Below are 22,651 nucleotides of genomic sequence, written 5' to 3'. Positions count from 1 at the left end.
TGGGTGTTAGTTTGAAAATGCCATAGGATGTCTATGTGTGCAGTTAGAATGGCTCAACTGTAGAAACGGAATTGCATATTTTTTGGTTCTGTGTAAAAATTAATGTAACAAGATGTCCATTATCTTTCTATTTATTTTTGGGGGTATTAAATTAGCAAAACAAAAGAGGTGGCATATTTTTAATTTCATTGTCATCTAAAAGAATCTATTCTAGTGTGATTAAATATTCAGTCAGTGTTAAGCCTTGCTACAGACCGTTTCCGCTGGTTGTTGTAGACCTATATTTTCCAAGATGTTAACCTATATTTAGAGTGTGCATAGGTTACCCATTGCTCGTTACTGGATGGTTTTCTTGTCCGTCACAGGTTCCTGCAGGTAATTTTATATCTTTCCTCTTTATTCTGCTGTTTGTCCCTCTCATTGCATTTCAGGGCCATTGTGATTTAATTGGATTAAGTTGTATCCTTCTGCTGTTCACATCAGAGCTCTATTTTTAGGTATAGCCTACCAGACCGCTTTTTATCTGTAGGCAAACGCCTCTTGTTGACCATACCAAAAATTAGTGTTCTTGCAGTACGCCCATAGTTTGCCATTGGTTGGTTTTATTGTCAGTCTCATTTGCTTGCAGGTCGAAGCCTACCAGAGAGTGCAGCTGCCTGGTAGCAAAGGCATTTTGGTGACGTGCTGATAGCTTACCTATGAATACATTCAGCCTCTTGCTTACCATTGTTGTGTTTTGTAACTCACATGTGCTTGCTTTCTATTTGCTGGATTTATTTGTTTTAGGCCATCCAGCATGTTTTTGTCCCTCCTGTGGAGCATATTCTCTTTACCACCCCACAAACTAACTCCTTGTATTCTTTTACAAGTGCTCGCTGTCTGGGAACTCTTATTTCTTTTTAATGAGACACTCCGTGATGATAGTGCTTGTATTTTCAGTTGTCTCTCTTGTATGCAAGTTTATAGATCAACTGCTGCAGCTCGGTGGTTTGTAATAAACATGCTGTATTTCTTTGAAAGGTTTTCCTGCATCCTATGTACATTGATACACTTTTGACCACAAGGATGATTTAATATCAAACTCCACCACTCATGGCAGACCACTTCAAGTTTCTTTCATCTGTTCACATTCTTATTGGCTGTCTGAGAATTGTCTTTTTGCATGCCTGTGTCTACTTGTCTCTGGCATTGAGTTCATCAAATATGCATGCCTATGAATATGCTGGAATGCAGAAGGCAAATTTGAAATAAAGAGTCCTTTTAATATTTTTTTTATCTTTGCACGCCTGCTGTGCGTTCAGAGTCAGAGGTCAAATGTCAGGCTATATCTCCTGACAAATTGCTGCCTATTATTTTTAATGGGGATTTACTTTTCTTTCTCTGACTGCAAAACAAGAGGATTTTGTAAAGTGTGTGCAACAGGCTGGCCAAATAGACACAATATAGTCAATGTGAAGGTGATAGTTTTTTTAGGTTGAGCCTAGCGGCAGTGCGCATGCGCTGCATGCTATGCAAGACTGCTGCAGTAGACTACGGGAGAGAAGCTGCGCCCACTCTCCTCCCATATTTTTCATTGGCTTGTGTCATTGCCTTTCTTAAATGCTTGTTAGTCCCTCCTTAGTACAGCCTTGTCTTCATTTGTACCCTCCCATGGTGACTGGCCTTTTACTTCAGTTGTTACACGGGACCTGTTATTTAGTCTGTAAGCACTATTTACTTTGAGTTTCTCTTACTGTAGGCAGGACATGCGCTGCTTCAGCTGAAACTGTTTGTGTTCTTTTAAGCACCTAGCCCTTTCACCCCAGCAAGCAGACCCAATATTTGTGATGCCCTTCACCAATTTATGTGCCAATAACAAGTCACTTGCCTTGCGCTATGACTCTTCTGCTGAGCGGTAGCATTATTGGCCTCAACATCCTCTCCCTTGGGCCACCATAAGAGTGCAGGTGTCGTCCCCTCACTCTCCTCACCGCCTTCCGCTCCAGTCCTCTCTCCGCTGCTCGATGCCTTCCCCACACTCTCCACATGGCCTTCCGGTTCTCTCCTCGTTGCTCAATGCTGTTTGCAGTCTAGTTCTGTTGGTCTTTAGCATTGCTCCTCCTTGCTCGTCTCGCCTTCTGGCTCCTCATTGTCTCTTTTCAACTCCTCTCCTCCCTGAAGACACCCCAGCTCGACTATACTAGCTGCATATAACGGCTCAGTGGCTGCGAGACTTACGCAGGTGTGAGCGGGCCAGCCACTAGACCTGCACCTTTTTCCTCAAAACAGTGGCAGTTATCTTAGATTCCTTGCGACCCCGTTCCATGGTGAGCTATGTAGTAATCTTGCTGGGTACAAAGAGTGTAAAAGGAAAGGCTCCAGGATGTCATTTGTTTCTAGCACACAACAAAATGTAATTACCTGTAAATTAATTGTACAAATATTTTGGAATATATTAGCAGTTTGGAAAGCACAAATGAAGCACATTTGTCTTAATTCTGATGTGTAGCGGAAACAAAGATGTTCGGACAAATCAAAATGTATACACTTAGTATAGCACACATAAAATACTCACTGAAACTCGATTTCCACACATGTGTATGTGCTGCATAGTTTTATCAGTAAAGTGTATGTCTGTACATATTAGTGCACTACCACACCATTCTTTAGTATTATATTTGTGACAGTGTGCTACAAAATGTACCACCAGCTACATACTACACCCTTACCACTCTCCTGCTGAATACATTTGCTACACCTATTCTTTGTGTGTTGAATGTTGACAATCCCTATCACTTCAGTGATTTAACAATAATGGCAGCACTCCCACTCTGAAAAATGTTTCAGCACCACTGGCGCATGGCAATTGTGAAATGTCATTTACTCATGAGTACTTGTTGATACATTCCTTTTCAACAATCCTGTGTCCATGCAGGTCTTGAAGGAAGCAGCGTACTATACTTTAAATCGCATTTGCTCAAATATCTGGTGCACACTTCTCAACTTTCACTTCTGTATTGATTGTTAATACGCAAATACTGAAAAGGACTAGTCTTCGTCAATAAGGCATATGTACAGATTACTATTGTCCATCTGTAATTCCCATCTCAACAAAACATTATATCATGTTACTAGGACACATTGAAAACAGTGTAGGGACACATTTAGAGTACTTTTCATAAGAGTCTAAAAATACTCAGTGATATAATCAAACACAATGAAGGAAGTCTGTGCACTCAGATTACAAACAACAATTAGAAGAACTTCCCAATATGTTCCTTTTACCAGCAACACTTATAGTGCAAATATTAACAAAGTGGGGGGGTCTTTGTCAAAGATTTTTTATAGCACTTGCTACATTAAATGAGCCTGTTTCTAAGCCCATCTAATGTTTACAGATAAGAGACTAAAGAAGTAAGGAAATTGTGAGGCCTAAGTTTCCTTTTTATTCCAATTAAAATATCAAGTTACCTCCTTTGCACACAAGACTCGTTAAAGGTAGTGATAGCAGACAGAGAAGGCTAACCCCAGGGTGCAGTAGATGGATAGCGACTAAGATACACCAAAACACTGTATTGTCGAATCTGTGTCTTTTTAGAGAGTAGGGACATAATTTAGAAGGCAGTATGGAATGAAACTCAAAATACCTTCACAATTCAGTTAACAACATGTACATGCTTTGCTCCACCTACGCCCACCTTACATCCACCTCTCATCCACCTCTCTCCAGACCTCGACCCCACAGGCATCAATGCGGTCAAAACCCACACCACAGATTAAACATTTTGCTCTCTGTGAAAATATTGCAAGTACCCGTTGTGTACAGCTTCACTAAAAACCATTGGCAGAGTTAATAAATCCCAAACGTGAGACCTGTTGGCTTTGACAATGCTTGTTATTCAATGGTTTGCCTTACTCTTGTATTTGTTCCCTCTCCCCTGGAGCAAGTATCTTTACAATCCTTTTGATTGAATGACTTGTTTTCTTCCACATGTCACACTCAGAGGACTACTTATAATTTTCCTTCAGTACTGGATGAGTGCATGTGCTTTCTTGTTTTCTCACTTTTGTGCTGCTTCCTGCACTCTGTGGTGCTCTTTCATCCCTTCCTCCAAACTCGTCCATTGTTCTTCCTAAAACTTTCCTGCCTTCTCTTTTTATCATTCGTTTATTGGTTTTCCCTGTGCCCAACCTCAAATGCCTCAGTTGCTCCCTCATCCTCTGCCTCTCACCATTGCTTCACAACCAACCACTCCCTACACCCTTTCCTCCGTTGCTCTCCGAATCTCTTGTGGATATTTTGCCTTTTTTATTATAAAATTTTTTGGGGAGGACCTGGCAGCTGCCATTGGCTACTGGATCATTCTGTTGGGAAAAAAATTGCCTTTAGGCATCAAATGCTGCACAGCATCAGCACATGGCAAGACCTTTCTGACTTACAAATGATTATTACCATTACAGCCTATTTTTATCTGACCAAATTGTATCTATTTTAAACTCATATTTATCTAAGACAGAAAACAAGCAAAATCTATAGGCTTATTAATGTAAAGATGCAAATCTATGTTGAAATCACCCTCTCCCTGGGAAGTGGTTTGCTGAAAATAAAAGCACAGGCAACTTTTTGCTTTGTTATATATTTACCTTCAAGTTCAACAACATTCAAGGGCATCTGATATGTCACAATTGTCTGGTATCGTAAAATTGAAGGGACGGTGTTTGTCACCTGTGAAACTGCGAGTAGTTGCATGAGGTATTGCCACTTGATTGCAGGAATGTTCTGTGACCTCTAGTAACAGCCTCATGTAGATCAGGCTGTTGCAGAAAAGGAATAGTGTGTGACTCCAGGGACCTCTAGTAATGACTGCGGATCCTGCACCCTGTTCTAGAAAAGGTTTGTTTGCCTCCAGGGAACTCTAGCTATTGTACTGCAGTTTACTATAGGAACGGATTTTTGTCTTACTCCAGAGAACCTAGTACAGAAAGGATTTGCCTGACATGGGGACCTTTTGTAACTACCCAGGGTGTTGCAACCAGCTACAAAAAGGATTTATGTCTGATTATCTAGTGTAAAGCATTGGCGAAGAAGAGATGTTTGGCTTGCATTTTCAGTTGCAAAAGCCGGCCCAAAAGCTTGGGCAATGCTTGTTTAAACAAGCATTGGCATAGCCAACAGGGCCGGACTGGGAACCCAAACCGGCCCTGGTGCAAAGTGCTCGGTCGCCCCCCACACCCGCTCCCCCCCTTGGGGGGGCCGCCGAGCCCTTTGCCAGGGCCGGTTTTCGGCCGATTTTGTTACAGTAATACGTAAAGGGTAGGCCCAATAAACCCTTGAGGGCTTAGGCAGATAAATTGGTAAAGTAAGGTTGCCAACAAGGGATTTTGTTTGTGATCACTTAGTTCAATTTCTTTCTAGTTAGATTTAGAAGTGTACTTTAAACCAATTGTACACGTAACATAAATGTTGTCAAAAAAAACTATTTGCAGATAAAAGGTACACACACGGGATTTGTTTTTGTGAATAAAACACAAGTCTTTTTATATAAGTCAAAGTCAAAAAGGGGGATACAGAAGGAACAATAAATTTCAAGCAATACAGCATGAAAGATGGGTTAACTTAAATCCACATTTCATCAAATAACATCTATTTCTAGATGATTTTAACAGAGACTAGTTTCATACATGAAAAGAAATCAACTGTGGTTATCTAATAATATGGAATTTCCTGTTCCAGAACTTTGTAATTTTGGCGTTCCCGACTGTGGCGGATGTTTTCGAGCCTAATCGACAATTCAAAATTACAAAGTTCTGGAACAGGAAATTTGAAGTAACGAGGATTTCTCCTGTGTGAATCTCCCTGTAGGAGAAAGTTTGTCAACAATTAGGCGATAGACTCAACCAATACGCCTTGATAAGAACATACAAACACGAAAAACAAGCTACGTGTGTTTCTCTGAACCTGCAAAGGGTCTTTTGTGCAATTATTAACTGTCCTGAAGATGGTCTAACGGACGTCTGCCACCAAGACCGAAACGTCGACACCATCATCTAATTCCATATTATTAGATAACCACAGTTGATTTCTTTTCATTGTATGAAACTAGTCTCTGTTAAAATCATCTGGAAATAGATGTTATTTGATGAAATGTGGATTTAAGTTAACCCATCTTTCATGCTGTATTGCTTGAAATTTATTGTTCCTTCTGTATCCCCCTTTTTGACTTTGACTTATATAAAAAGACTTGTGTTTTATTCACAAAAACAAATCCCGTGTGTGTACCTTTTATCTGCAAATAGTTTTTTTTGACAACATTTATGTTACGTGTACAATTGGTTTAAAGTACACTTCTAAATCTAACTAGAAAGAAATTGAACTAAGTGATCACAAACAAAATCCCTTGTTGGCAACCTTACTTTACCGATTTTGTTACAGGGCCGATTTTGCAACTATGCTGCAAAAACGGCCCTGTAATAAAAACGACCCCCAGGGGCCCATAACCGGCCCCCACCCATGCGGCGCACCGGGGGATTGCCCGGTGCCCGCTAAGGCCAGTCCGGCCCTGATAGCCAATAGGTCTCGCCTTTGGGACCTTATAAGTGTTTAGCCATGCAACAGTTGCATAACTAAACACTTAAAAGGTCCCAAAAGCGAGACGTATTGGCTATGCCAATGCTTGTTTTAACTGCTGCTATCTATTGAAGCCTATCGGAGAACATCAAAGCGGCCGTGCGGCCACGAAAGTGATCGCGATTGCGAGCAAACATCAAAGCGGCCGTGCGGCCGCGAAAGTGAAAATAATCGCGGTAAAGCGCGACGCGCGCCTGCGCACATACACTGTAGGTCTAGGCTGGCCTGGTAGCACTTTTTGGAGCCCTCACAAAATGTCTCGCCTGACCAGCGCATGCGCTGGGTCAGGCGAGACATGTTGGCTTTGACAGTTATTGTTGTAACTAGAAGCCAGTCGAAATTATTAACCCAAATATTTAGTCGCAGACGATCTGCTTGTAACTATGTAAAGGTTGGACCTTGATATGTTTATTGTTTTTCCCTCATCTTGCTTTTAATGTTAGTGTGATATTATACACAGCGTTTCTCACATGAATGTTACTGAATGAAGAATTTGATGCAACCTGCAAACAAAGAAAGGATCAGAAGGGAACCCTCCCAGTGCTCAGCTGGGGTATGCTCCCAGTCTAGCACGTGTTTATTTGTCCCGGCAAAGCCGGTGACGCAGGAAGGAAGGAATGGCAGTGATGGGTGCCAGTCTTTTGCGGTATGAATGCTATCACGTTACCACCACGTTATGTAAGGAGTGCGTACATTCAGGCGGTGCACTTGGGGCCAGTATAATACGTCCTGTGTCGTCTTCGCAGCGCATGGAAGGTCAGTGTGATCCTAGCCATAGGTGTGTACATCATAAGGATAGAGACAGGCTTATCGGACTTGACGTTTCTGTCACACCTGCATGGCTCCCAGTAACACAGCGGGGCCAGACTCTCTGCGCTACTTGAGGTTGTATATAATGGCACGGTCGGTGCCGCAGTAGTGGATGGCTGCATTTTGGCGCCATGTGTAGTTAAATACTGTTCCAAGTGAGCACTGTAAATAATAGAGTAAACGAGAAAAGGCGAAGGTAGAGGTCAAAACGTGTTATTTGCGCTCAGAGAGGTCGAGCTAATTGCGGTTGTCTTCACAGCACAGTTTTTTGGCAAGGTGAGGGTAAGGCGTGATTAGGTGGAGAGATAAAGTGACCACAGCCCTGCAGCATGATTGACTTATTGCCAAAACATATACAGTGACAAAACAACAATTTCCGTTTGGCTCTTGCTGCCTTTGCTCGCTCGCTATTGCTGGGATACACGTGTTAATATTTGTGTTTTTTTCTCTTCACAGACCTGGGTTTCTAGGCTGGTGAAGACCGTCTTGGCTCCAGCAGGATCCGTCGTCGACATCTGCCATGTTTTGCACCTCTGCGTGGCCCCATGATGTCAACTTTCGGGCGCTCCTTACCTCCGGCTCTTGATGGACTTTCAATAATTAGGGCTTTCCCGTGGCAGCCAGCCAGCCCTGGCACGCTGGCACATGCTGCTCCCCCGCCTCTCTCCTCACGCTCGACCATCCCGGGATGCTCCCAAACACCTCCTCTGTGATTACTAGCCGCCTCGCAAACAAACATGTACTTTTCGCTTGTTGTTTTTTTTGCATGACGGTTCCGGAGCGGGATGATAGGCCCACTCGACTGTGATGTCATCCCTGACTCCCTCTAGTGAGGGCGACGGCTCTGCTCCAAGATTTTTTGTTGGTTCGCGAGATGAGGAGACGGACTTCTTGGAATCAAACATGAATCTGGACGCGGTTCACTTCTGTGTAGATGAAGAAGAAGAAGAGGAGGAGGAGGAGGAGGAAGAAGAACTGGTAAGGAAGAATGTCTAGCTCAGGTCTTAGTTGGTTTGGTAATTTCTACTGCTATCCTCCCTTACCTATTTCTTTCTGTTGTGGTACTTTTACAGAATGTCATCTTAAACAACACCTACCTGCTCTAACCAGAGCAAAACTGTTATTTTTGAACAGCTTTAGTAGGTGTTTGAAGTAGACTGTCAAAGACCCATATAAAAGACACCCTAAGAGTCAATGATGATAACAAGAATCAATTATTTGGTGTGATTTTACACAATGACCGTTTCTGAGTGCGCCCTAAAGCCGATATTAGGTTTATCAGTGAATATTCTCATGGTTCATGGCAGTTGGTCATGGGGAAGGCTTCTTTTTGATTTCACATGTCCATAGATTTTGGGCTCCTATTTATTGCACGTGCAAAAAGATTGAAGTTCTCTTGGTCATGATAGTCAGGTGTCTCCCTTCCTGTTCCTGCCTGCTCCTGCTCCAGTGCACAGAGCACCCAAAGACCTCCTCCCACCATCAGACTTTGCTGGCTGGTCAGACCAGACCGGTCCGGACTGCGTTGCCCAGCAGTCTTGGAGGCAGGGCCAGCAGTTCCACTGTTGCACCTTCTGGTGCAGGTTAAAGGTCGCCTGCGACTAACGCATCGTGGGACGCACACGGAATGTGCCCGAGTCAAGGGTGGGCCCATCTGTGCCCAGAGGAGGCTGGGCCCACCCCTCTTTCGCCTGTCCCCTAGCTGAAGGTACTGTCCCCCCCCGCGCCGATGCCGGCTGCCCCTGTGCTGTCAGCTGCCCCTGTGCTGCCAGCTGCCCCTGTGCCACCTGCTGTCCCTGTGCCACCTGCTGTCCCTGTGCCGCCTGCTGTCCCTGTGCCGCCTGCTGTCCCTGTGCCATCTGCTGTCCCTGCGCCGCCTGCTGTCCCTGCGATGCCTGCTGCCTCGCCTCCTGCCTGCCTCCTCCACCTGCCCCGCCCCGGCGCCGCCTGCTGTCCCTTCGCTATCTGCTGTCCCTGTGGTGCCTGCTGTGCCGTCTGCTGTCCCTGCAGTGCCTGCTGCCCCTGTGCCACCCCTGCGCCGCTCGCTGTCCCTGCACCGCCTGCTGTCCCTGCGCCGCCTGCTGTCCCTGCGCCGCCTGCTGTTTCTGTGCCGCCTGCTGCCCCTGCACTGCCTCCTGCCTCGCCTCCTGCCTCTCCTTCTGCCCCGCCTGCTGCCCCTGCAGCACCTACTGTGCCTGTGCTGTCTGCTGTCCTTGCGCCCCCTGCTGCCCCTGCGCCCCCTGCTGTCTCTGCGCCCCCTGCTGTCTCTGCGCCCCCTGCTGTCTCTGCGCCCCCTGCTGTCTCTGCGCCCCCTGCTGTCTCTGTGCCACCTGCTGTCTCTGTGCCACCTTCTGCCTCTGCTCCTCAAGGCCTGCTGTCCCTGCACCACCTGCTGTCCCTGCACCACCTGCTGTCCCTGCACCACCTGCTGTCCCTGCACCACCTGCTGTCCCTGGGCCGCCTACTGTCCCTCGGCCGCCTTCTGTCCCTCGGCCGCCTTCTGTCCCTCGGCCGCCTTCTGTCCCTCGGCCGCCTTCTGTCCCTCGGCCGCCTTCTGTCCCTGCGCCGCCTTCTGTCCCTGCGCCGCCTTCTGTCCCTGCGCCGCCTTCTGTCCCTGCGCCGCCTTCTGTCCCTGCGCCGCCTTCTGTCCCTGCGCCGCCTTCTGTCCCTGTGCCGCCTTCTGTCCCTGCGCCTCCTGCTGTCCGCCTGTTGTTCCTGTGCTGCCTGCTGGCCCTTTTGCTGCCTGCTGTCCCTGCGCTGCCTGCCTCCTCTCTACTGCGTTGCTGGCTGTCCCTGCCCCTGCGCTGCCTGCTCTCCCTGCCCCTGCGCTGCCTGCTCTCCCTGCCCCTGCGCTGCCTGCTCTCCCTGCCCCTGCGCTGCCTGCTCTCCCTGCCCATGCCCTGCCTACTGTCCCTGCCCCTATGCTGCCTACTGCTCCTGCGCTGCCTACCATCCCTGCGCTGCCTACTATCCTTGTCCCTGTGCTACCTGCACTTGGACCACCTACCAGGACCACTAATGGAGGCTGCTGCACGACTGTTAGACCTGGCACCTTGGCAAGGGTCTCCCTTCCATTTTTTGCTGTTGCCTCGTGTGTTTTTGATGGTGTTAGATGCTTTGGGCACTGTGCCACTGCCGTCCAGTGCCACAGTGCAAGTGCTCCCTATTGTAAATTGATGCGTGGATTAGTGATTCCATGATTGGTTGGTTTGGTTTACCTGTCAGACCCTAGTACAGTGCACCAGGAGTGCCCAGGGCTGGTAATTCAAATGCTGCTGGTGGGCTTGCAGCACTGAGTTGTGCCACCCACAGAAGCAGCCTGTACAAGTATGTCTAAGACCTGCCATTACAGAGCCTGTGTGCAGTCTGGTACGGCCATGCTGACTGGGCAAGTGCACCCACTTGCCAGTCCCTAACCTTCCCTTCATATCAGACACCCCTATGGTAGGCCCAAGGGCATGGCACATTGTAAGTATAAGGTAGCACAAGACTGGTGTGTCTGGCATGTCCTAATAGTGAATTACAGCTATCTTAGTTTTTCGCTATTGCAAGGCTACCTGTTCGCCGTAGGCCAGAATGGGCAGTTTGATTATTATATCTTATAGTCCTAACTGACTCTTGGAACATGGTAGAAATTCGAGTTTAGTATGCCTGAACACAGAATGATGAAATACATCTTTTAGTGAAGTTGGTTTTAACATTCTGTGTTTGAAAATACCACTTTTAGAAAGTAGGTATTTTCTTGTCTAACCATCCAAACCTGCCTCTGCTAGGTTGTGTATTCCTTGTCTGGAGTTTGAGTGACAGGGGCTGGGGGATTCCAGGAGACAGGGTGAGTCAGCACAAGGCTGAATAGAGAGATCTGCATCTAGACGGGTGGGAGGAGTTGCACCTGGGACCTGAATAGGGCTGTACCTTCCCATCACAATGCTGGCTCAACCTCGTGTGGTGCGTCTGGTGTCTCTGCCCTGCAATCTGAAAGGAAAGAAGGAGTCTTGTCAACAAAGTGCTCCAGGACTGACCAGAACTGGTTTGGACTAGGCAAAGGCCTCTCTGCCTTCAGAGAACAAAGAGAAACTGGGTATAAATATTGGGACCCAAACCCAAGAACTTTAGATCACTTTGGCTAACAAGAAGAAACCTTTGCTGAGGAGAGGAACCAGACAGACTGAGGAGAGACTATCCCTAAGCTGAAAGTGCTGCTTGGGGGATTGGCCTGCAGTGGTTGCCTGACTGCCAAAGAAAGGAACTTTGTATGTACTTTATTCAACTTGTGAAGGATCTCCAAGGGCTTGAGAAAAGAGCTTGCCTCCTGCTGAAGTCTCAGGGACAACAGACTTCAACCACCAGCTCCCCAGAGTTCTTTGGAAGTGCCTGCAGCTGTATTGGGGCCTTCTGAGGGACTGCGAGTCGCAAGGAGCTGGAAGCGCGACTCACGAAGAAGAAGCGTGCCGCAGCCGCTGTCGTTGCATCACTGAACAAGGGTGTCGCCGCTGTAGCTGTCGTAACGCATCGCATCGTAAAGAAACGTCTCGCAACACCGAAGAAGCGTGTCACCGCCGCAGCCGTCGCATCACTGAACAAGGGTGTCGCCGCTGCAGCTGTCGCATCGAGCCGAAGCTTCTTGCATCACCGGAGAAGCGTGTCGCAGCCGCTGTCTTCGCATCACTGAACAAGGGTGTTGCCGCTGCAGCTGTCGTATTGAGCCGAAGCGTCTCGCACCATCAAAGAAGAGTGTCGCCACCTAGCCGCTGTCGTCGCATCACTGAACAAGGGTGTCCCCGCTGCAGCTGTCGCATCACGTCGAGATGTCTCGCATCATCGGATAAGCGTGTCGCAGGATCTGTCGCGGCTAAGAAGAATTGTTGAATCGCCACACGGCCGTTGGGCGTGCACGCATTGTGTCGCAACAAGAAGATGCCATCTTTGTTTCATTGCACCGGATCTTCATCGCAGGACGGCATTGCGGGCCGCATCGCCACGGAAGCACAGTAAGAAACCGACGCATCACCGTTCCTGCGTGTAAGGAACCGACGCATCACCTTCCCTGCAACACTTTCATTATATAGCGTTACGCATCCAAAGGTACATTGATTCAAAGTGTCACATTTTAAACATCTAAAGAGAACTAAGCTAATTCTACCATTTTAAGTACAGTATTGTGGATTTTTGTCGTTTGTGGTCTTGTGTTAAATCTATATAAAGAATACTTATTTTTGATATAAAACTTGTGTGGTGCCCATCTGTAGTGTTGTCACTTGGTTACTGTATGTATTCACAAATGCTTTACACACTGCCTCTGAGATAAGCCTGTCTGCTCGTGCCAAGCTACCAAGGGGGTGAGCAGGGGTTATTTTAGGAGTGTACCCCCTTACCCTGACTAGACGCAAGGGTCCCTATTTGTCAAAGGTACCTACCTCTGCCAACTAGAGACCCCCGAATCTAACAACAACTATGCGGTAGAAGCGTGCAACGGGCGTGCTGCCAACAAAATTGCCAGTTGAACAACTTTCAGGGCCCGGACCCCTGGCCCTCCCGCCACCCAATCGTACACCGCCGAGGAACTCCTGTACCTGGACTCCAGATGCCGAAACAGTTGTGTCTCCTCCTCCCTATGATCCACCAAATGACCTTTCACCTGCCGACACTGCGACACAACCTGCAGAATATCCTGCCCCACTCCTGCCCACAAGACCAAGAACATGCCACAACCACTCCATTGCATCCTGCTCAGCGCCCGCTCACTCTGCAGACATGCCACAGAAATCTGGGGCATCATCACCACCCTCTCACGGATGTTTTCTTCATCACCAAAACATGGCCCGACATCACCACCGCCACTCCTGAAGGGTACGAGATGATATTCCATGACTGTGCCAACAGAGAAGGAGGAGGTATTGCCATCATCTTTAAGGATACCATCAGATGCACCATCACTAATGACGACTCTTCACCTCTCATGAAACACCTCAACTTCCTACAGCAAACCAACAGGAAGACCACGATAAGAGGTATCCTCGCCTACCGACCCCTGGGACTCCAAGCAACATTCTGTGATGCCATCCCCAACCTCATCGCACTCTCACGACTTCGTCCTACTCGGCAACCTCAACTCCCACATCGACGAACCCCAACAACGCCAACCTCCATCGCCCTCCTGGAGAACATGAGCAACATCGGCCTCACCCAACTGGTCACCGAACCCACACACAAAGCCGGACACACACGCAACCCCATTTTCACCTCCAACGACAGAATGAAATTCGCCACACCACAGAACTCACCTGGACTGCCCACGCCATCCTACACATCTATCACCGATGGCCCAGCATACCAACACCAGGTGTTATACATCCCCCCCACCGCAGCTGGAGCAAGGTCACTGAAACTCCGTCGTCACAGGCCCTCACCACCTCCCAACCTGAGACCTCAACAGACCTTAACAGACCTCAACCAGACCGCCCAGAACTTCGCCACCTGGATCACTGAAAGCGCCGACACAGTCACCTCACTGAAACATACAACATCCAACTAGATCCCCAAACATGCTAGCTGGTGCACCCCAGAATTCAGACCCACCAAGCGCAACTGCCACCAATGGTAGAAAATGATGACACTATCAAGAACCCTGCTGACAGAGCAGCTCACAAAACAGCCCTCTGCCTCCATCACCGGCACATATAAGAAGCCAAAAAAGCAGCCATTTCCACCCGCATCAATTCCGCAGCCAACCACACAAAAGAAATCTTCAAAATAGCACAGGAATTTTCCAATCCGACAGCTAAAGAGAACACCATACACCCCTCCCAAAAACTCTGCAACACCCTCTCAGACATCTTCCAGTCCAAGATCACCAACAATTTCAACATCCAACCCACCACCCTCGACCCCAACGACCTCAACCAACCAGCGAACACCAGCCAAACCATCACCACCTGGTCGCCACTCATTGTCGTGACCACCTTTGCCATCATTTCTTCCATTCACTCCGGGTGCATCCACCGACCCCTGCCCCCACCACCTCTAAAACCTTGCAACAAACCCAATCAGCACGCAACTCACCAGCATCCTCAACACCTCCATCTCCACAGCAACTGTCCTGGACAGATGGAAACACGCCAACGTCAGACCCCTCCTAAAGAAAGCTTCCACTGACCCCAACAATTTCAGAAATTACCATCAGATCTGCCTGCTCCCTTACCCAGACAAAGTTCCAGAGATAGCCATCAACCAGCAGCTCGCTGAATTCCTGGAACAAGACCACCTACTGGACGCCTCTCAATCAGGATTCAGTGCCAACCATAGCATTGAGACTGTACTGATTTCTGCCACACATGACATAAGAACACCCCAAGACCATGGAGAAATCGTGACCCTGATCCGCCTCGACCTGTCCATGGCGTTCGACATCGGTCTTCCACAACACTCTCATCAACAGAATCCACAACACAGGTGTACAGCAAGACACCCTCAAGTGGATCGCCTCCTTCCTCACAGGATGCACACAGAGCATCTGACTGCGTTCCTTCACCTCTGCACCCAAAGATGATATATGTGGCATACCATAAAGATCATCCCTTGGCCCCACCCTGTTCAACATCTACATGATCGTCCTTGCAGACATCTTCAGATCCCATGGACTCAACATAATCTCCTGAGCAGATGGCACTCAACTGATCGTCTCGCTCACCAAGGATACTTCCAATGCCAAAACCAACTTCTGCAATGCCATGACCAACGTTGCCGAATGGATAAGAGACAACTGCTTCCAACTCAACTTTGACAAAACTGAATTACTGATCTTCGAGACTACAGCTTGTGACCTGCAGAACTCAGACCCACACCGACTGACCGACCAAGCACGCAACCTCTTCATCATCCTTGATAGCCAACTGACCATGAAACGACAAGTCAACACAGTCGCCTCCCCCTGCCTCCTCACATTTTGCATGCTTTGCAGAATCTTCAGGTTTATCCCAGCCAACACCACAAAGACGGTCATTTAGACCCTCGTCATCAGCGGCCTCAACTACAGCAAAACTCTCTACGCCGGCATCTGCACCCAGCTCCTCAGAAGCCTCCAGCCCATCAGAAGGCAGGAGCCAGACTCACTCTGGACCTTTCCAAACTCACCCACATCGCCCCCTACTTTAAAGACCGCCACTGGCTCCCCATCCAAGGAAGATGGCAGTTCAAGCTCCTCACACATGCCTACAAAGCCTCAGTGACCTAGGACCTGCCTATCTCAACCATCAACTTAACTTCCACCTCTTCACTTGCCCTGTTAAACACACCCGCATCCATCGCAGCTGCAACTATGGCCGCTCCTTCTATATCGCTGCCAAAACCTAATGTTTACTAATGATCTTTAGCTGCAGTTTGGATCAGGGTTCTGAAAAACTCAATGGCTAACCAAATATGACTTTGAAAGTCTTCCCCCAAAATGAAATGTTTGCACAAATAACAAAGGAAAACTACTGAAGAAATTAAGAGTGGGAGAAAAACTCAAAATAATGCCCAGTGGGAGTTACTATACCCATTTATTTTTTGTTCAATCAGTTTTCCTAATAAATAATATGCAGGGGTTATTCTGTTTTGTGTGGGTTAAAAAACACATCACGGAGCTGGACGTATATTTTTTTTCATTGACTTTTCTGTTTTCAACCTTGAATGACATTCGCGCACACACAAAGATTTAATGTTTGACCCATACACCATCAAAGAAATCTATATTAAAGAAAAGTAGTTTGTCTGAAAAATGCATTTGAATTGGACTTGCACTATATATAGCTTCCATAACTTACTATGGATAGAACTGGTCTTACTTTGGTTAGCTGTATTCTCTAGCTAGTATCAGCACATGGATACTTCTGGATGGCTGACTTGCTGCAAAGTTGGGCAGCCATTCGTGCCTTGATATTTCATATTGTATACTTGCACAAGTGCCACAGTACTGCAAACGTTGTTCATGTTCTCCTCTGAGGCCTACCCTCTAGCATTGGAATTACGTTCCTACTAACGTCTGGGCCATTAAGAAGCTCCTGCAGTTAGCAACCACATTAAACTCATGTTTGCCTGGAACTAGTTTTTCCATTCTCTGTTATTTTTCTTAGATGATTTCCTTGCAAGCTTTTCTTTTCCTAGTGGCAAGACGTTCCTTCAGGTGTACTTTGTGGAAATAAAATACTTAGGCTCATAGATACTAGATGGGAATAAACATTTGAAGTCTTATATCTGGGTACTAGATTTAGGCAGTCAGGGCAACATCTTCATTTCCTTTTCAGGCCTGTCCTGTTGTCAAGAGAAGTAGTTTAAGACATCTGACCTTTGAGAGACCTAGGAACAAACTACATTTCTTTTCAGTAAAATGTTCAGAGTCTATATAATAACGTAAAAGCTTTTTTCTTTGCACTCTGAGTGGCAGTTTTGAATTATTCTTACTTTTGTATAATATCATGGTCTTTTGATTTTTATTTATGAATGTCTTACCTTTCTAAAACTAGCATAAAGCACTATTGAGTGTCACACAGAAAATCATCTGAAGCCTGTGTTGTACTAGTGTCACGAATAGGAATTTCCTATCCCTCATAATAGGTGGGTGTCCTGTAACTTTTGAAATAGCTGCACATGAAAAGAGTTGGCATGAGGGAATCAACAATTGGCTTCCACAGTACATAACATACATGCATTGTAAGCACCTGCACAGGAAATATATTCACCCATACCTGAAACCATATGTCTTAAGCGTTAGAGCAAGGTATACCAAGACCCGGGTGGTAGTCCCCAAGTAGTAAAGTTCCCGTGATGTGTTGAGACCTCTCTGTAAGGAGCTCCATAATGCAGCATGTGAACCATAGGTTGCACATATTAGTGTTGAGGTGCAGAAAGCGTCCTTTATGGTATAAGGAAAGGTTTGTTGATAGTCAAAGCAAATTGAAAGTGTAAAAGCATGGACTCCTCAGTTCAGCAAGAATGGCTATGTTTAGCACATTCGAAGGATGCAGAAACCTTTGGATGAGGCATGCAGGGTCACAAGTGTGCTCTCAAGGCACTTCTCCTCAGTAAGAATTGCTAATTTAGTCAATCTTGTCTGATGTGATATGCTGACTCTCCCTACCTAGCACCTTGAATCAAGTTTGGTGAACGAACACTTAAAAAAAGGAGTCTAACATAACAACCACTTCAAAGTCACCCTGAAGGAGGTTGAAAGGGTCTGGGAGACACATAGGTACAGGGCCTCTATACAGCCTTGTCTGCCCCTAGATTTAATTCTTGATGAGGAAAGATGACCCATCAACTGAGTTGTCAGAATGGGGAGGATGGCGTTTATGCAGGCATCTTCGTTTTGCAAGGAGCAGTCCTAGGAGTGATTGAATTCCAGTAAATAAAGGCACAGGACTAAATTTCCCAGTTGAGGTGCAAAAGCATGGTCAAGAGACGTGAAGCAAATTTATTGCCATCTTGCTTTTTAGCAAAATACTCCTGCAACAGAAAGGTGCATGCTATGTGTTGCTGTCTTTTGGTCAGTATGTCAGATGTCAGGAACAATATCCTGGTCCTGTACCAGAATGAATGGCACCTTAGCAAATATTAAACAAGCATTTTCAATGCAATAGGTCTCGCATTATGAAAGTTTGAGCTATTGGAGTTGCATTATTATTTGCAACACCAATAGCTCAAACTTTCTGTGATACAAGACCTATTGCATTGCAAATGCTTGTTTATCTGCCCAATAACAATTTAAGTTTGCACAGGCTTAGGGAGTGCCTGCCATGGTGATGTAAAAAAAAAGGTTTTCAGCTTCCTTGTCACATCATAAAAGCGGTAACGGGGGGATGGCGCTTAGTATCTAGACAATCGGGAGGTGAGCTGTCCATAAAACAAAATAAACTGATAAGGTAGCTCAGAGGGTTCTGCTAAGCATCGCAGAGATCCACGTGTAACTGTATGCCACTGATTTAAATGGCAGACTAACATTTAACTAATGAAATGAGTGCCACTGATGTAGGTGAGAACACGTGATATGCCAGAGCTGCTCAGTTTGTGGCCTGTATGCCATTTTAGTGGTCATTAGTATATTACTGAACCAATAAAATCACAGTGTACGGGTAATACAATTAAGGGTCTGCACATGTTGTTTTATGCAATTATTGCAGAATGGATGCTGAATTAAATCACCTCGTAATCTCCAAAGTCAGCTAGACTCCATCTAGGTCGATGTCTTCTGCGCTCCACTCCTTAATCTGAAAAATGTTCCTCTGGCTATGGTTCAAGCTAAAGAAAGCCAGCGCCATTTCTCGCGCCACTAGTCCGCCATAAAGGGCTGCTAGACAGAAGCCGGGCACTTCTCTCCAGACGGAACAGAACAAGTGAATGATGTCATGTGAAAGCACACCGTCTCAACCGCACCGATCCATTGGCATGCATTGAAAGCCCAGGCAAGGAGCTTTAATTTTTCTTTGCAGATCCGAGTTGGATTGGTAACCAGAAATTGAAAACCAGTACCGATGCCGGCTGTAGGAGTAATAGCAAGTGGCCCCTCACGGCACCACTGCTCACACAAAGCAGGGGCTGGCATTCCTGGGATGCCATTGCTCTGAGGTGGGGGCGGGAGGGGGCGAACAGCTTGGCAGCTTTGTTAAACAAGGAAGAACTAAACATAACTTAAGTTAAAGCATGACATTGCGACGTGTGGGCGAGCATTTTTTGTACATATAAAGCGACCTCCAAAGCAGCTGCAGCCAAGGCAGAGGGCTTGCAACAGAGAAGCAAGCAGCCTCGCACGGCTGATGGCTTACAGTGAAACCCGAGCAGGAACTTTTGGAGTATCTCTCTAAAGACCGCCGATTTCTGGTTACTCCGAAGGCATTGAGTACACCAGACCAACAAAGGAGGTGCGCATGGGCAGGGCGCTCCGCCGCTGCACAGGCAGAGCCAGGCTAGACTGCGAGGGGCCATCCGCTCTCAAACCTTGAAAAAGAAGCCATCTTAAAACGCTTAAAATTGTTTAACGCACTGCACCGTAAATATCAAAACAAAAAAAAGCATGAATGATTTTCAATATCATAATAACACCCGAGGTTATCATTTTGTACAAGATTAAAAAATATATTTTTTAGAACATGATCAGCAAAAATAAGCAAAATTTACTATTTTATTATGGGAAAAAAAGCATGTGTTCAAGCCGTGGGCTTTAAGCCAAACAGCGCTCATGTGACGCGTGTTGGTTTTAACGTTGAACACAAACAGGTTAGCTCCCTTTCAAGATGGCCTCTTCATTAACCTTCACCCTCACTCGTCCTTTAGTTCAATCCTAGAACCAGACTCCCAGCCGCTTTTCTTGCGAGATTTGCCACAGTGTGCCCTTGCAGCGTTGAAGATGGGGTACTGGGACGCCGAGGACGGGACACACTGTTTGCAGTAGACATGGATCCCCATCAAGCTTTGGGCTCCCATTGGTGAGGGCATGGTTCTGCCAGAATCCTCCAAACTCAAAATAGTGGGGGTTGTGTGATTTTGGGAGTGGGTGGTAGATGTGGCTCCCATTTGGATGAGGGGCAGTGCGGTACATTGGTGACATTCCGGAGCGGGCAAAGGTGATGGAGAACTTAATTGGCTAAATTGTTATGCCGACAGGGATGGTGAGTGCCCAGTTACATTTACAGCTATAACAAGGGGCGGCAGGGAGTGAGCGAGCAGTAGGTGTGATTATGCCGTGCGCGTGCATATCTCACGTTTTCCGAGTTGTTCTAACGCTGCTGTACGCGTGCGAGCGAGCGAGCAGGAGGTGTGACGCCACGGGCTGTACGCGTGCACATCTCCTGTCCTGCGAGTTGTGGTAACGCCGCCGAACGCTTGCACAACTGCTGTCCTTTGTACACGTGCACATCTCCTGTCCCCCTTCCGAACCAAGTCGACAACAATAGATCTCGCCAAGGCGAGCAGTGTACGCGTTGCGTCGTTAGGCGAGACCTAAAAAGATCTATATGAGGGAACAAATTGCTAAACAACATCCTTGTATCCAGAAGGACAGCCCCACCCCCGTTTCAATTTAGGAAAGGGCTGAGGACATACACCTTTTTAGGCTCGCGCTCTGCGTTGCACTGCGCAGCAGTACTTGCGCAGCGAGAGTCCTTCTGTCCGGGGTTCAGAAATGGACCCTGGAATTGTACACACTCGTGCGTGTGTTTTTTGTTTTGTGTTCTGTAATCGGGCTTTGAGTGCGTGTTTTGTTTCGACAGAGCACGCAATAGGCCAAAGGCGGGCGCATTTCTCCGCCCACGGCCTATTGGTGTCTGTTACGCGCATCAAACCTCATGTGGTTTCAATTATCGTGCTCAGACACGGGCGCGATAATTGAAAGCACATGTGGCGCGCGCGCACCACTCACGGGCGTGTTTTTTTTTTTTTTTTAAGACGTGCACTTACTCATGATTGAAATACCAAGGGCCCTTGTCCACGCAAGAAATAACATTCACTTTAGTTTGAATTCTTTTGCTCGAATGTTTGCCTAAAAATATTTTGAAAAAAAACGAAAGTTTTGTATTGGTCGTACATTTGGATAAACGATCAATAAAGTTTGCTTGTTTATCAGCAAGCAGTAACAAAGTTGTATGCTGAGCTGACATCACAAGTTCTCCATGGTCATAGCAGGCTCACTGAAGATGTATCACTCTTTCCAGTTCAGGAGCATCTCACAAGGTAGTCGGGAAAGAGTCTACGCATGCGCACATTTTAACTCAAAGCGCATGCTCGACTCCGGCATTACTCACAGCAGGCGCATGCGCCGTTCTAATTTCTTGGAAGCTTCCCTGTCGACCAGTGTTCACTGCAGCCGTCGCCGCATCCCTCCCGCACCTGCCCGGAACGAATTTGCATCGACTGACCAGAGTCCGCAAATTCAGGTCCGCAGCCCCTACTCCTGCCGCAGGTAGAGTAGCGTCTCACCTGTGTGTGGGGGCGGGTCAGTCTCGGCACACTGCTAGGCCGATCCCGTCTGTGCTTTTGACAGCCGGGCCATATTAAAGCTTGACAAGGGGAAACCCGTAAGGTACGAAGGACCCAGGGTGCTAACTATTTTGAAAAACAACAGGTCCTTCAAGAACAATGCAACATGCGATAAATATAGACCAGAGTCGGCTCTATATCATTTATACAATGCCCAGCCGGGCATTGAAGTTTTAATGATCAATTAGAATTAATTTCTGACATAAAATTAGAATGTAGAGTGGGACACAGTCCTGTGTCCTTACAAACTAAACAGAAAGTGCAGACAATCAAACACAAAAAACATACATCAGGCTGAAGAATGAAGCTTATAGCCAGTACAAATACAAGGGCAAGCTTTCTTAAAGGTACAACAACATGCACAATTTTTAACAAGTGCGTTTAAGATGCATGTTTGTACATTGGGTCGACGACGTTTCGATCTATTCAACCAATACATAGATCATCATCAGGACTAGAAGGAGTAAAAAGCCTGAATTTACAATTCCCAAAAGGAACCGAATCGCTCCTAGAGTAGGTTGCACTGGAGTCCAAGTGAGGGGTTGCTTGCATGGGTCAGCCAGGATAATACCAGTGGTTCAGCAGTAGTACGATGCAACAGGTTGCGGGAATTTCAAAGAACGACCAACTTCCCAGCAAAACGGCCTGCGAATCCAAGGTCCGCCAGCATCCAGGGGAACGCACAATCGCTTGGGCGATTGTGCGTTCCCCTGGATGCTGGCGGACCTTGGATTCGCAGGCCGTTTTGCTGGGAAGTTGGTCGTTCTTTGAAATTCCCGCAACCTGTTGCATCGTACTACTGCTGAACCACTGGTATTATCCTGGCTGACCCATGCAAGCAACCCCTCACTTGGACTCCAGTGCAACCTACTCTAGGAGCGATTCGGTTCCTTTTGGGAATTGTAAATTCAGGCTTTTTACTCCTTCTAGTCCTGATGATGATCTATGTATTGGTTGAATAGATCGAAACGTCGTCGACCCAATGTACAAACATGCATCTTAAACGCACTTGTTAAAAATTGTGCATGTTGTTGTACCTTTAAGAAAGCTTGCCCTTGTATTTGTACTGGCTATAAGCTTCATTCTTCAGCCTGATGTATGTTTTTTGTGTTTGATTGTCTGCACTTTCTGTTTAGTTTGTAAGGACACAGGACTGTGTCCCACTCTACATTCTAATTTTATGTCAGAAATTAATTCTAATTGATCATTAAAACTTCAATGCCCGGC

The 22,651-nt window shown here is 46.7% G+C and overlaps 1 protein-coding gene across 16 annotated transcripts in view; it reads left to right on the top strand.

The window, feature by feature from the left end:
* PPIP5K1 (diphosphoinositol pentakisphosphate kinase 1) overlaps positions 1-22,651 on the top strand; it is a 1,768,598-nt gene that overhangs the window by 289,494 nt on the left and 1,456,453 nt on the right. For all 16 annotated transcript variants that reach the window (XM_085644342.1, XM_085644333.1, XM_085644343.1 and 13 more), the window contains exon 2: positions 7,874-8,395. In XM_085644342.1, the coding sequence (XP_085500468.1) occupies positions 8,225-8,395 (171 nt within the window). In that variant the 5' untranslated portion in view covers positions 7,874-8,224. The remainder of the gene's footprint in view (positions 1-7,873; positions 8,396-22,651) is intronic.

The sequence above is a fragment of the Triturus cristatus genome, chromosome 3_1 (genome assembly GCF_964204655.1).
Source record: "Triturus cristatus chromosome 3_1, aTriCri1.1, whole genome shotgun sequence".
Classification (NCBI taxonomy): domain Eukaryota; kingdom Metazoa; phylum Chordata; class Amphibia; order Caudata; family Salamandridae; genus Triturus; species Triturus cristatus.
Note: the sequence above shows the minus strand (reverse complement) of the source record. Positions and strands in the feature narration are given on the sequence as shown.